The sequence below is a fragment of the Myotis davidii genome, unplaced genomic scaffold (assembly GCF_000327345.1).
Source record: "Myotis davidii unplaced genomic scaffold, ASM32734v1 scaffold599, whole genome shotgun sequence".
Classification (NCBI taxonomy): domain Eukaryota; kingdom Metazoa; phylum Chordata; class Mammalia; order Chiroptera; family Vespertilionidae; genus Myotis; species Myotis davidii.
In genome coordinates, this window is record NW_006290772.1 from 848,355 (window position 1) to 863,829 (window position 15,475).

Below are 15,475 nucleotides of genomic sequence, written 5' to 3' on the forward strand. Positions count from 1 at the left end.
GCCCGCGGTGGGCAGGGAGTGGTCTTCTGGGAAGCCCATCACAGCTCCTGCCCCTCCTATCCACAGCCACTCTTTAATCCAGGTATTTGCATATTCAGGGAATCTCTGCTTCACTGTGATCCCACAGAATACTTTCCTGTCCACTGTGACTTATCATGTTTAGTTCTTTAGATTTTAGACATCTGCTATGTATACTAAGACACCCCACAGCAGTACCAGCGAAGGGCCCTTCAGCATCATGGCCAGCACTGACGGTTCCTGGGAGTGGCAACTGTTACAATGACGATCTCCTTATGAGCCCAGACTCACATCATGGGGCCAGTTAGAAAAAAACAACTCTTGCTGCCCCTGTTCCCTGTTATTTGGCCCCTCCCCCACCCCTTTGTCCTTTCATGAGGACTCACTGGAAAAAGTGCTTGAACAAAGTACAGAGGAAGAGAGCCCTGCCCTTCTGCTGGGTCACCCCTCGCAGTCCCCTGGGCACCCTTCTCTGGCTCGGTGCCATGCCCCGCTGTCATGGAGCACTGGCACCAGAGAGGGGTTTTCAAAGCTACACTAGGAAAGGGTGTGTCTGGTAGTCTGGACTTGTAGCGTGAAGCTCAAAGCCTGACGTGGGCTTGTCTGTGAGAAGATGCTACGTGGGCCTTAGAACCAGTGAGGGCAGAAACCCTCCTCCACGGGAGCTCCACGTCAGGCACCAGGTAATGGAGACAAGGCCAGCTCCCACGCTGCCCCAGGACAGACACACTGCCCCCAGGGACTGTCATCCACAGAGCCCACGCTGCTCAGAGCTGTTTAGGCCCAGCATTGCAGTCCCTCAAACCACAGCCTCTCATGCTCAGAGCTCAATCCCCAGAGACAGAGGCTGGAGGGATGGGGGTGGGGGGGGCTTCCTAAGGGGTCCAAGATGCTGGGTCCAGAGGCTGGACTGTTCTGGAGAGAGATGACGGCTTCTCGGTGGTGCCTGGCAGATGCAAGTGAGGAGGGGAGCAGAGCAGCCCCGTTGACCAGAACTGACTATGTCCGGGGAGACGGCCTCATGAAGTCCAACTCTGGGCAGGGGTCTCTCTGGCTGGGCCCGATGCAGGGAGAAACACAGAGCTCGTGAGGCGCATGCTGCCGTCCCCTCCCTGCCTGGCTCCTGTCCTGTTCAGGAAGATGCTGCTTCCTGCAGAGCAGGCTCCCTGGACCCGCAGGGACCTGGCAGTACCACGGGGGCAGGGACAGAGCCAGAGGAGCAGTGTGCTCCCAAGGGGCTGGGCCATCGATGCCTGTGGGAGTCATGCAGAGGGGCACGCTCAGGGCCTAGGCCTCTCAGGAGGTACTGCACACAGCCCTCATCACCTGTCATAGAGGAGGCTGAAAAACTCAGATCCTAAGGACGACGTTAAGTTGGGAAGGTCTGAGTCTGCAGATCCACCAAGATCTCAGAGGCCCATAGCTCAGCCTGAGGCACCTGGGAAGGCAGCCTTGGCCACATGCTCTGCACAGCCCTGGAGGGGCGAGGCCAGGTGAGGATGGGCTGCAACTTCCATCTGCTCCCTCAGGGGCTCCCAGCCTGTCCTTTGCCCACTTTTCCTTCTTGGGGCCCCTCTCCTGCTGGCTCTGACCTTGGGTGAAATGTACACAACGGGTCCTTTGGTCCCAGACAAGTTCAACCCTGGCTGTCACCAGATGCTACAGGGTGGCAGCAGGGACAGAGTGTGAGCATCTTGCTTTAAAGGACAGGGAACACTTGTCCATCACCTGCTTCCATAGCTCTTTGTGCAGACACACACTGTATCCAGAGACAGACAGCCACTCTCCCCCGACAGAAATCATCACCAGGAATTCTGTCTGATCATCTCCTTGCTGTTCCCCACAGAATCGCAAATGGCTCTGAGCCAGGTTAGCACTTGCAGCATTGCTGACTGCGGCCAGAGCCCGATGTGAAGCTTGGCCAGTGTGTCCTCTCATTACATCCCTGCAGCGCCCTCGGGATGCCTATGCTTGTCCACTTCAGAGGCTGTAGCCCAAGGGCGTCACGCTATCCGAGGGGTCATACTCACGCCCCTGGCTCTGGGCCCAGGGCTCTGACACCAGAGCCCAGGGTCTCCACCCCACCGACTACCTACCACGGCAATGCCAGCCCTGGGCTTTGGATGCACAGCCCCATCTGTGGATGAGTGGATGTTTGCTGAGTGGAGTCTCGGTGCCAGTATCTACTCTGGGGCTGTCTCGAGGACCTTGGGCCAACCAGCTGCCTCCTCAGTGTCGTGGCCCTATAAACGCCCCGTCAGGAGGCTGTGGTCTGTAACAGTGCTGCAGCAAGTGTCGAGGGGACCCACGAACCTCCTGTGCTTATCATTAAGAACCACCAGCATCTTAATTACAAACTCTCCCGACCCCAGGGGCCCCCAAGCGCCTGGCACGACAGCGTGAACACTGCACAGGCTTTACCTTTTCCTCCACGACTGACGAGGACTGTGGGACAGCGACAGACACAGGGCCAGCAGACAGCAGTGACAGCACAGAGAACAAGACAAGAAGACAGCGTTAGAACATCAGGGAGCTCCAGTCGCACATCTGCTCACACAGAGTACATGTGCGATGACACAGGCACCCACTCTATGCTCCAGAGACAGATGCCGAAACACGCACCTATCTACATGCAACAGACACGTGACACACAGACACATGACCCTCAGCGTGGATAAAGGCCCAAACGAGGCCTGTGCAGCAGGTCACACATGTAGTCGGCACAGGGCGGTGGGCACGTGTCCTCTCCAGATGGCTCAGCACACGTGTGTACTCGGCATGCAGGGACGGAGCACACAGCCACACACGCCTACGTCCATGGGCCGAACCAGGTGTTTCAAGCACACACTGGGTTTTGTTTTAAAGACACACAAGCCAGGAGTGAAGGAAAATGCCTGCCTGGGGACAGGGGCGACCAGAGCTCCCCAGCACTAAGGATGAGCCCTATGGTGGGAGCTGGAGAGTCTGAATGAAGAACCTGGGTGGACATACACGTGTGTCACTAAAAGATTCCGGGGTCGCAGCAGGAGAGGCTATACCCCAGAGAAGAGGGGTCCAGGGCGACAGGCAGGGCCTTCCCTTAACCCATCAATGCAGCAGCACAGTCACAGAGGATGTCTGACCCTGAGCCCTACAAAGGCCAGCAGCCAGCACTGTGACAGAGGCTCCGGCTTCCCCTATGGCCACCGGTGCTCTTTCTAAGAACACAAGGCGGTGGCTGCCATCCAGGTCTGTTCACCTGGAAACAGGTCCAGGGGCAAAGGCAGACACACATGATGTCCCTCAGAACATCTGGCTCCCAGCAAGTGTCTGGGCCACGGAGAAGAGGCTGCAGGGAAGGCGGGAGCCCCTACAACTATTGCAGCAACCCCGGGCCAACCAACCGCAGGCTGGTGGTGAAGCTAAATGCCTCCACCTGGCTGGCAGGGCAACGGGCGCCCCAATGCATGGCCCCACCCCTCTGCTTCCTGCTCCCCCACAGGAGCACGCCCTTCTCCGCAGTGAAGGGACCTCAGCAGGACTGTGGCTGGCAGCCCCAGGTCCCTGCTTGCTGTGGCAGGCATCTCTCTGCCATGGTGGCAACTCTGGCTCGGGAAAGTCTATTAACACAGAGTGCCGAGGGCTGGAGGTGACAGCCATCAATGGGCACATCTGGGCCCCAGCGATCCCCACCTGGCAGATCAGATCGAGACAAGGCGGGCAGCAGTCTGGGCCAGAGCCTCAACCTCTCCAGGACTGCAGTGGGTCTGTTTTACAAATGAAGGGGCGCCCGTAGGCCCACGTGCACTAACCCCACAGGCGTTGCTCTCTACTCTGGGCTCCGAAGGCCCCGCTCGCCCAGAGTTACAAGCAGCCATGGCCCGGCAGCAGGATCTGAACTGGCCGCATGGACAGAAGAGACCCAAAGACCTGCCATATGAAACAGGTTGAGGGGTTTCTATGACCAGCTGTTCTAATTACCTGGGGGGAAGAGCTCCAACACAGCCTTCAAGAGCTGCTGAGGGGCTTCAGAGGGGACGCTGCGAGCCACCCATGCATGTCCAAAGGACAGTGCCCGCCACGGGGCTGGGGCTTCCCTAGGGAGGGGGCTGCTGACTTCCCATAACTCTGGGAAGCAAGGAAGCTGGAGGGTCAGAGCCACACTCGTCAGACTCTGCTCAGGGCATGGGCCACACGACACACTGATAGCAGGTCCCCAGACAAGGTCCTGCCTCCACCACATGAGACTTCCACAGAAAGCACAGCCACCCTGCAACCACGGCACCTCTTCCACGCAGAGGAGGCACGAGAGGTCAGATCTGGCCCCGATGATGGCTGGACCTCAGGGCCCAGCTGTGGAGCCTGGGCAGCTTCTGCTTTAGGCTGAGCCTACACCGTCCCGAGGTTCCAAGAATATCTATTTCTGTAGTGACCCTGGGCCCAGAGTGCTGCCCACTGTGACCGAGGACCGTAGATGCTCATGGCCTCTAAGTCCTGAGTTCAGAGGTCACACCTCCGTGGCTCCTGCCTTGCAGAAAGCTGGTGGGGAAACGGCCTCAAGGCTCCAGAATGCTGCAGCTCTGGACTGGCCAGGTGCCCAGTGCGCACTGGAGATGCCCCAGCTCAGACTGCCCTGCACAACTGTCTCGCACCATGCTGGGCACCCCTCGACGGCCACCCCCCCCAGGCCCCACTAGGCTCACACACACACTACATACTTCTGTTTTCACATCTGAAGACTCCAGTACAGAAACACAATAGCTGTGCCCACAATGACCCAGAGAGTAACTGAGGACGCCCACAGAGGAAGGACCCGAGTCTGCTTGTTTACAGACGTAATCCTTGGTGGAGGCCGGACAAGAAAACTTCTGTAGCCAACAAGGCGTATATGTGACCTGACTAGGGCTGTAGGCTTTTGCCTGCAGGAACAAGGGGCCACGGCTGGAAACGGACCAATGGCTGAGCACAATTTGTGGGGCCTGGGATTCCCACCTCGGCCCATCCTCCTGCCTGTTGGAGACTTGGAACAATGGTACCAACCTCCTCGTCCCAGGTCAACAACTCTGGTCTCTCATGGGCCAACTCCCTCAAGCTGGCAACACCCTGGAGATCTCTGACAAGCAGCTCCCTGGGGGGCTGTGGTCTGGTTTATCTGACCACAGGGAACAGAAGACAGAGAAGGAGCCGGGCCCCTGCAGGTCTCTCCCCACCCCCCTAAGGAACCAACACTGAGCTCCTAAGCTCAGACGAGCCAGGGCCTCTTGAGTCTGCTGGCATTGGCGCTGCTCTGCCCAGCAGCAGGAGTATGGCTCCATCTGGCAGTCACTGAAGTGTCCCCCCACCCCTTCCCCACCCACATACAGTCGATTCTCATGATCCTCAGTGGATCTGTTTTACAAAGTCACCACGAACACTGAATTAGTGAACCCTGAACTGTTAATCCCAGAGAAGCAGGTGCATATACAGATACACAGCTCACATCTATAATAATAAAAGCATAATATGCTAATTAGACCAGACGTCCTTCTGGATGAAGCTGCGGCAGCGGGGGCCAAGGTAGAGGCAGCTGCTGCAGCAGCGGGGGCTGAGCCCCTTGCACGAATTTTGTGCACCAGGCCTCTAGTAGATTAGAATCGGAATTCCTAACTCATCCTAGTAGACTCTATTTGCTTTATTTTTAAAAAGAGAAAATGGCCGGAACCGGTTTGGCTCAGTGGATAGAGCGTCGGCCTGGGGACTGAAGGGTCCCAGGTTCGATTCCGGTCAGGGGCATGTACCTGGGTTGCGCGCACTTCCCCAGTGGGGAGTGTGCAGGAGGCAGCTGATCGATGTTTCTCTCTCATCGATGTTTCTAACTCTCTATCTCTCTCCTTTCCTCTCTGTAAAAAATCAATAAAATATATTTAAAAAAAAAAAAAAAAGGAGAAAATGAGGTGCAGACGTGTTTGGCGACCTAAAGCTGTCCCATGAACAGGTTCAGAGCTGGGCTTCAAGTCCCGCTCAAGGTCCAGACCCCAAGTGCCTTGTACAACACTGCACCCGATGTCTCCATCCTCTGGCATCTCTGCATGAGGCTGAGACAAGCAGGAAGTGACACCCTGTCTGACTGGAGCGGGCACTGTGCGTGTTGGGTGACTCACTTTTCACTGCTCTGTGCATGTCTGCAAGTGACTGCAAGTGTTGATACTGAGTCTACAAGTACGTTTTAGTGAGTAGGCGAATCCACAAACACGGAATCTGCAAGTATCAGGAGGGACTGCATAACATTTCCCCCGGGCGTTCATGACTCCACATGAGCCAGCACAGGCCCCCCCACATCCCTCACCCTGCTCTGGCGCCTGGGAGAATCTCAGCACGCATTCTTAGCTTAACCACACACTCCGACCAGACAACCCTCCTCCTGAGTCCACAGGATGGGAAAAGGGGCCACTGGGCTCTGCAGGCTCCGGCCCTGCCTACCTCCGCCCGGGCAGGCTGCTCTCGGTCTGGCTGTTCCCCCCAACTTGCTGCATCTTGGACCTCTCGATGTGCTCCACGTAGGTCTGTATCATCTGTGGAGAAGGACACAGGTGCGTGAGTGATGCCTGCTGACCAAGGCCTCTCTGACTCCCCTCTCTAAGCTGTTCTCAACTTGCTGTGCTCTGATGGAGACAATGACAGAACTCAGGAAAATGGAGTCCGACCAGCCTGAGCTTTCCGGCTTGACAGCAGAACACCAGGTGACAGCGTCACCAGGAGGCAAGCCAAGGTGAGCGGCCACCACAGTGCCTGGCCTGTGTGGGCTGGATGCTGACGCTGGTCATGGCTGGACACCTACCTCTGTGTGTCGTTGGTGCAAAGCGTTGTACTCCTTCTTCATTTCTGACTCCCGCTCCTCCAACCGGCAAACTGGAAAACACAACTGTTGTTTGTCAACCGCACAACCCAATTCTCACAACTCCGTGCTGTGCTGGACTTACTGGGCGGTGGGTGTAGGGTTCCAGGACCACCCCATGCCGGTGCAGGCCGCTGCCACCTGAAGCTCAGGAGCGTGAGCAGGAGGGACTCTGCTGGGATGGCAGCACCCAGACTCTGAGTCGTCTGGGACGTGTGTACTGTATGTGCTGTGTGATGTGAGGCTATTCGGTTCTGCTAAAGAAAGATGCGGGACGCTAACACGCACAGAGCATGTTACTATCTAAGCTTAAATTACATCGCAGCTTCTGAAGGTGCAGGCAACCTCACAGGATGTGTCAAGTGTCGACCAAAAGTGAGCAAGTGGCTTGTGGAAAGAGGCAGAATCCCTAGGTGAGTAACCTCTAAGATGTGTCAAAGAGCAAAACAACACCTGAGACACGTGACAGACACACAAGTGTCCCTTGCACGCATGTACCGAGGGCTAGAAAACCAAGTCATGATTATACCACCTTCAGGCTGCCAGCTGTGTCACCCTGAACTGGAAGCCCCTGTGACGTGACATGCGGGATGGTCCCCTCTGGCTGCATGCTCTGCCGCCTGACTGCTCCAAGGCCTCACTGGGAGCTACAGTGGCAGCGGGGACCGCACCCCTGCATCTCAGCAACAGAGCAAGTGAGCCACTGGACTCGAATACCTTCTGTCTGTGGTCCTTTGTTCAAACTTCAACCCTGTCCTGGCAATCCCACCAACAGGCGACAGCTGGTGTGCAGAGCCAGGGACAGGACACGGGACAGTCATGGGCCAGGACTCATGTGGCGGTCCTCCCGGCACCCGCCCAGTCCTCCGTGTGTGAGCTTCTCTACCTGCCCCACTTCCTGCTGCCTGCTGTAAACTGATCCAACACACTACTCAACATCTCATTCAGTCCGTAGGCTCTTGTTCCATGATTCCTGGTGTGGCTTTCCTAGCAGTGTCCTTGGAGGCTACAGGGTCAAGGTCACTCTCCACCTGACAGGTGGGGCCTCAGAGGCTACACTTCTAAAATTCCAGGTGATGCTGACACTGCTGGCCAAGGGACCACACTTGCAGGAGCAGTGGGGTATTTGCACAAAGCGGAGTAACAGCTTAGTTATCCCTGGAAGAGCTCTAAGTACCTACAGGCTGCAGCACACAGCACACAGCACACAGCACACATAGAATCCCTGCCAGAGGAAGGCCACTGGCCTCCGCTCCAGCCGTGGGGGCGGGGGCTGCCTGTCGGCGCACAAGACCCTGAAAAGGACTTAGGGATCAGAGCCCCAGGACCTCGGCTAAGCCCTCCGCTGGGGCAGGTGTGTAGGCCACTGCCCGGCTGAAGGAACCCGGAGGCGTGTCCTCTCTCCTCTGGCCTTCACTTGTGGTGCTAACCAAATGAACAACTTCAGCCTGAATTTGGAGTTTACATGTTTTCCGTCTAATAAGAGCTGAAAAGGTTTCACATATGAAAAGTATTCTAGGTAAAGGGACTGTTAAGGAGTCTGTGTACCTATAGAAAGGCTTACCTATGCATGCCTCAACTGGGCCTCTGGTCGGCTTCCAGTTTGCAAATATAAGCATGCTTGCACGTATATGTAGCCACAGCCTGCTGGTTGTCCAGAACTCACCAACACACCATGCCGTACTGGCCTTCAAGTCTTGGTTTGGGATAGGGATAGATCCAACACACCCAACCATTTTTCTTCCCGATTTTATCTGAAATTTCCAGAGAAATGAAAGCTCCTGCCACCCAAGGGAACTAGGTAAAGCAGCAAAGTAGGTCTCAATAATCAAAACCTCTAACTACAGGGAACTGAAATCACACCAATCATCTTAACTTTCACAGTACAGTTTAAACAAAGACTTCCGAAAATTAAAGGAATAGTTCTTACCACAAAAACAGTCACAAACCCTTTCTCTGCCTCTCCCTGCAAGGAGCAGGGTGTTCCTACAGGCGCCTCGGTCAGCTGCACGCCCGGCCCAGCAACTGTCATGACAGGGGCTGCATCATCAGGCCCAGCTTTCAGGTCACAAAGCAGCAATCTCTCCTCAGTGGTGTGCAGAGAAGGCTGTAGTGTCGAGGCCATTCCTCACCTGACGGGGGGGGCCTCGGAGTCTGCACTCCTAATATTCCAGGTGATGCTCGCACTGCTGGCCAGGGGACCACGCTTGGAGGAGCAGTGGGGTATTTGCACAACGTGGAGTAACACCTTAGACATCCTTGGAAGAGATTAAAGTGGCTACAGACTGCAGCACACAGCACACATAGAATCGAGGATCCACAGGGCAGGTAGGATCACAGGGTGTTAATTTAGGGTCAGACTGCAGTATATGTAAAAGTGCTATGTCATCAAAGGGGCCTTAAATATTTGTTATTTTCCACAAAGAATTAGAGTCTGATTACAGAAATACATAGCAGTATAATGGCTGAGGGGGTCACAGTGAAAATAAATAAGGCTACCAATGGGTTCTCTCTCTCTCTCTCTCTCTCTCTCTCTCTCTCTCTCTCTCTCTCTCATCAAAGGCTCTCAACATCCTGTTCAGCTAGAGTAGGTCTGGAAACAATGCAATTTCAAGCTCAGGCTGCTACTTACTCTGATCTGCATAGTTTTTGGCCTTCAGTTCCAGCTGACGGGTCTGAAACTCGTAGTGTTCCACCTGGATTTGTAGCTCTTTCTTCTCTTGTTCCAAGGCATCTTCAAACTCGATGAATTTCTACAGGTGGACGGGAAAGAGCAGGCATCATAAATGTGGGATGGTCAGATGACAGCAGCCCCTCACAGAAGGGCCGCAGGCTTCAAGGACCAAAGTGAAAGACCAGGCTCAGGGCTAGAATGCAGGGCTCCCCGATATAGAACCTGCTTCCCTCGTGTCACATTACCTGCCACCCTCTTCGGGCAACCTTGACCCAGACCACGTGTGACATCAGGGGCAGGAGGAGTGAATAACGCTGTAACCAACTATCCAGGAAGTCACACAAGGCCCTGAATTTAGAAGGCCCCACTCTTGGTTTAATTTTGGAACTCTTATTTTTTTTGAGAGTACATTTACTAAAGCTGGGGACAGTGAAACAAGGAAGGGCTTAGGATAGAAGGAGCAACAGGAGAGAAGAGTAGGCAGGGCTGCTGTGGCTCTCCAGACAGTCAGAGAAAAGGGGGACTTGGGGACAGGTTCAGGGTGTGAGCCCAGGACGAGCTGCCACTGCCCACTGCTCCCCAGGTTGCAAGTCTCATGGGACCTTAGAGTTTAGGAGATGCAGGCCTGTGGAGGAAGAAGAGGGGGGAGGGAAAGGCACGGGTGTGCTCCCAGAGGGAGAGTGTGCCTGGAACACCTAATCATTTTTTAACAAGGGGCCCTACATTTCCATTTTTGCACTGGGCCCTACAAATGTAGCTGGTCCTTGTGCTAAGTTTCTGAGCAAAATTATTACCAAACCAAATGAAAGGAAAGCTCTCTGAAAAATAAAAGACCCTCTTGAAAAGTTACAGGAGCTACCTTGACACTGAAAGCGGCTTGTGAAGCCAGGCTCTGGAGGGGGAGGGATGGGCACTGGCTGCCACAGACGCCACCAGCTGTAACTCCTACCACAGCCTCGAGGGGGAGCTGTTAACTCCTCAACATTACTGAGTAGAAGAAAGGACTATTGAGAAATTTCATTTGTAGTGAGAACAAGTGTCAGCTGCATTAAGACAGAGTTTCTCAGGAGACGGCAATACGAAACTGATTGTCGATTTCTGGTGTGGGGTATCTGGAAATGTCGATTAAGTTGTGGTGGCCATGGCTGTGCTTACCATAACTGCACCCGTCTCCCCCTCGCCCCCACACACCAGGCCCGAGATGCTTCTTCCTACAGCAGCTACTCAAAGGTCTTTGTGCTGGAAACTCGGGGGTGGGGAGGCAGTGGCCCTGATTGGAGGGTGGCTTCCTCTTGCAGAGACTCTTGAGAGGGTGGCAATCCCAGAGGAAGGGGGCGGGGGGGGGATTGACTTTAGACAGAAAGACGGTATTAATAACATCACATGCACTTTAAGTACAATGAAGAAAATATAAATGCCCACAGCCAGGAAAACACACAAAGTGGGGCAGCTGTACAAAAAGTAAAAATAAGTAGTTTTGATTGATTGTGGATTCAACCAACATATGCAGAATGAGCAAATGCTCTTAATTGACTGGTAAGGATTTTTTTTTTTAATTGAGCAATTTTAATTCCTATTACTTAAAAAAAATTAGAAGAATGGCATAAACAACATATGCTTTTATAGAAAAATCAGATGGGAGTGTTAAATAAAAAGGAGAGTATTTTAAAATTTAAAAAAATGCTAGCATCCGAGTCAGTTAAAACTGGGTGACATTCTTGCAGGTGTGTGTGTGTGAGCGTGAGTGTATGAGTGTGCAGGGCAGATGTGCGATCACTTTGCACACAGTATTTGTGACTTTATTTACTCACTCATTCATTAGAGCATCTTGCTACGTCAAGAAACACATTCCACCACTCCCATGTTTTATAGGTGTGTGTTCCACTGTGAGCATGTGTGCATGGCGCTTGGTTTACTCAATCCATCGCCTACTCTTCTTTAAATTGTCCATTATTATAGTTACGACTGGTGCATCTGCCCAATGGCTTCCTACTATCGAAGGCTGTGGGTGCACACTGCTGCTGACTCTTGAGATGGGTATCCCAACTCCCACGCCCCGCAAGGTGGGGGTCCCCTTTCCCAGCCAGAGCTCTCTCCATGTAGCTTAAACATCGCTGTCAATCTGACAGGTGGGAAAATGGCCTAGCATAGTTGTCTTAAGTTTCAGTTCCGTGATTACTAGTAATATTGAACATTTTTTTTTCATAAAATTATTGGTCACATACAATAAGTTCTCACATAACATCGTTAATAGGTTCTGAGACTTTAAGTGAAATAACATAGAATGAAGCCATTTACCATAGGCTAATTGATATAAATAAGAGTTAAGCCAGTTGGAGAAAGATAAATATCACATGATGTCACTCATTTGTGGAATATAATCAACAACAGAAACTGATGAACAAAAATAGATCCAGAGACAGAGAATCATTGGACATATCATCAAACTTCAGAGGGAAGGCAGGGGAGGGTGGGAGAGGGGAGGTAAGAGATCAACCAAAGGACTTGTATGCATGCATATGAGCATAACCAATGAACGGACACTAGGGGAGTGAGGACAAGTGCTGAGGGATGGCGGTGGCCGGGGAGATGTCAATAGGGGAAAAGGAGACATATGTAATACTTTAAACAATAAAGAATCTAAAAAAAAAAAAGAGTTAAGTCCTAAGGCATTTCATCAATGTTATAAGAAAATAACTTTGAGCCAAAACCGGTTTGGCTCAGTGGATAGAGCGTCGGCCTGCGGACTGACGGGTCCCAGGTTCGATTCCGGTCAAGGGCATGTACCTGGGTTGCCGGCACATCCCCGGTGGGGGATGTGCAGGAGGCGACTGATCGATGGTTCTCTCTCATCGATGTTTCTGACTCTATCGCTCTCCCTTCCTCTCTGTAAAAAATCAATAAAAAAATATATTTAAAAAAAAAAAAAAAAGAAAGAAAATAACTTTGAAAAAAAAAAGGGACATTATTTGAGGACCAGATGTATACTTCCTTTGTGGACAGCTCATTAGGCTATTTGTCCAATTTCCTACCATACGTTCATATTTTCCTTAATGACTTATAAGGACCTTTATTATACTTATTCACAAATTTGTTGGTCTTATATGCTGCAAATACTTCTGTACCATTTACTTATTTAACAAGTCATCCTTTCCACATTGCTTTGAAATGCCACCTTTATTATAAGCTAAATTCTAATATATATTTCAGTCTATTTATGAGTTACAGCATCTGTTAACAACTGATATATATTCACCCTCTTAAATCTCCTTTTCAACATTTTCTTGGTTTATTCTTCTAGATTAACTTGAGAATCATCCTAAATCACTTACATATTAATTTATTTTTAATATATTTTATTGATTTTTTACAGAGAGAGGAAGGGAGAGGGATAGAGAGTTAGAAACATCAATGAGAGAGAAACACCGATCAGCTGCCACCTGCACACCCCCTACTGGGGATGTGCCCACAAACAAAGTACATGCCCTTGACCGGAATCGACCTGGGACCTTTCAGTCTGCAGGTCGACACTCTATCCACTGAGCCAAACCGGCTAGGGCTACTTTTTTTTTTTTTTTCAATAAGGATTTTGCATGTTTAGAAAGCACCAGTTCTCTGGTCCTTAGGAAGGGGTCCCTGCTTTTGATGAGAAATGCTTAGAGCTAGACAGGGGATGAGGTGAAAACTCACCTTGAGTCAGTGAAGAGCTGTTTGACGGGGCAGCTGGGGCTGGCAGAAGGAAAATTCTTTCTTTAAACTGATCACTATCCTACCTCTGAGCTATACCACTGAGGTTTTTATATGAAAAGGTTTCTTTGGTGCTAGTGCCATTTCACTAGAATTTTCCCCATCTATATTTCATCATATTACCTGTGATTGGTATTTGGGAGTCAGCTAAAAAGATTTTCAAACTAAAGACAATGTAAGAAAACCCACCCCGATTCTTAAGGTCAGACAGACTTTTCCTAAATCCATCCTGATAGGTGATCATTCAAATCCAACATATCCCTAACCGGTCTGGCTCAGTGGATGCTCAGAGCGTCAGCCTGTGGACTAGGGGGTCCCAGGTTCGATTCCGGTCAAGGGCATGTACCTTGATTGTGGGCACATCCCCAGTAGAAGGTGTGCAGGAGGCGGCTGATCGATGTTTCTGGCTGTCTATCCCTCTCCCTTCCTCTCTGTGGAAAATCAATAAAATATATATTTTTAAAAAATCCAACATAGGGACATTGCCAAAAAGCCTTGAACACCATAAAACAACCCGCATGCCTATATAGTCTTCATGAAGTTGGCCCCAAACCAGGTCACATGCAGAAAGCCTCTATGACAGTGGTTCTAAACCTTTCTAATGCCGCGACACTTTAATACAGTTCCTCATGTTGTGGTGACCCCCAACCATAAAATTATTTTCGTTGCTACTTCCTAACTGTAATTTTGCTACTGTTATGAATCGTAATGTAAATATCTGATATGCAGGATGTATTTTCATTGTTACAAATTGAACATAATTAAAGCATAGTGATTAATCACAAAAACAATATGTAATAATATATGTGTTTTCCGATGGTCTTAGGCGACCCCTGTGAAAGGGTCGTTCGACCCCCAAAGGGGTCGCGACCCACAGGTTGAGAACCGCTGCTCTATGATACTTTAAGGCCTTTCAGCATCAGGAAATATAAAGACATTGACCTAGAGAGGAAACAACTATGTAAACTGTGTATCTGACAGCCTCAAGGCCAAAGGCCAAAGAAACATTAGGGATGGAACCCACTGTGGATGGGTTGATGCACAGAACATTTGTGATTCTTTGGCCGAGTAGAATCCTGAAGCCGAAGAGACAGGCCCACAGGGTGGGAAATGCTCAGTCCTTGGTAACTAACACCCTTTCCATCCTTTAGGCCAGCGGTTCTCAACCAGTGGGTCGCGACCCCTTTGGCGGTCAAACTACCCTTTCACAGGGGTCGCCTGAGACCATCCTGCATATCAGATATTTATATTATGATTCATAACAGTAGCAACATTACAGTTATGAAGTAGCAACGAAAATAATGTTATGGTTGGGTCACAACACGAGGAACTGTATTTAAAGGGCCAGAGGTTGAGAACCACTGCTCTAGGCACTACCAGCTAATAGGGGTGTGAGTGCTCACTGGAAGCAACTCCCTAGATGAACAAAAAGTCCCAAGAAACCCACGAGGGACTACCAGCAGACTCGAGGACCCCGGCTTGGGCAAGCCTTTCCCGCCCTGCCCGCTCCCAGGTGCCAAGTGGGGTGAGAACCACTGCTGTCCATTGGGCTGGTCCTTTGGTCCCAGAGGTCAGCAATGTAGCAGACAGGGCCGATGAGGAGGGACCCTCAGGGGCTCTGAGGTTTAAGAATATGTTACAAACACAATATGGTGCTCTACAGCTTAAAAGAAAGCCTCCTCTTTCTTGCCTTCTTAAAAAGATTATTTCATTAAGGTAGTTTTAGTTAACAAAATTGCAAGCTAGTCACTTCACTGTAATGGAATATGCAATGCAATCTGCACCAAATAGTATAAGGAATAACTAACGGGAAGGAACAGTGCCTGGCCAAGACTAAACAAATCTTCGCTTTTTATGAGAAAACTAGAGACCTGGTGCATGAATTCGGAGATAGATTTTGCATGAACTGAAAATTATCTTGCCAGGAATAGTTGATGGAGCTGGGAATAAAGCAGGAGCTTTGTGTTGGTAGTTCAATAAATAAGTGAGGAAAAGAAGTTGCAAATTGAAGTTCTCTTTCAACACAAGGAAGAAAGGGATTGCTATACACATAATGGTTCCATGTGCAATATGTTTAATGTGAAAGTAGTCTATTTCACACTCATTTTCATGTCCTGGCTCCTGTGGATCTAAATTTTCCATCCCTCCAGCGTAGGAAAAAGAGAGGAGAGCCCTGGGAAATA

General features: G+C 51.0%; 1 protein-coding gene across 1 annotated transcript in view; it reads right to left on the reverse strand.

Annotated features, from left to right (window-relative positions):
- MAPK8IP3 (mitogen-activated protein kinase 8 interacting protein 3) overlaps positions 1 to 15,475 on the reverse strand; it is a 54,469-nt gene that overhangs the window by 28,124 nt on the left and 10,870 nt on the right. Inside the window, exons 2-6 of the mRNA XM_015564058.1 lie at positions 9,504 to 9,624; positions 6,815 to 6,885; positions 6,457 to 6,548; positions 2,440 to 2,463; positions 1,595 to 1,599 (exon numbers count right to left, since the gene is read on the reverse strand). Coding sequence (XP_015419544.1) covers positions 1,595 to 1,599; positions 2,440 to 2,463; positions 6,457 to 6,548; positions 6,815 to 6,885; positions 9,504 to 9,624 — 313 coding nt within the window. The remainder of the gene's footprint in view (positions 1 to 1,594; positions 1,600 to 2,439; positions 2,464 to 6,456; positions 6,549 to 6,814; positions 6,886 to 9,503; positions 9,625 to 15,475) is intronic.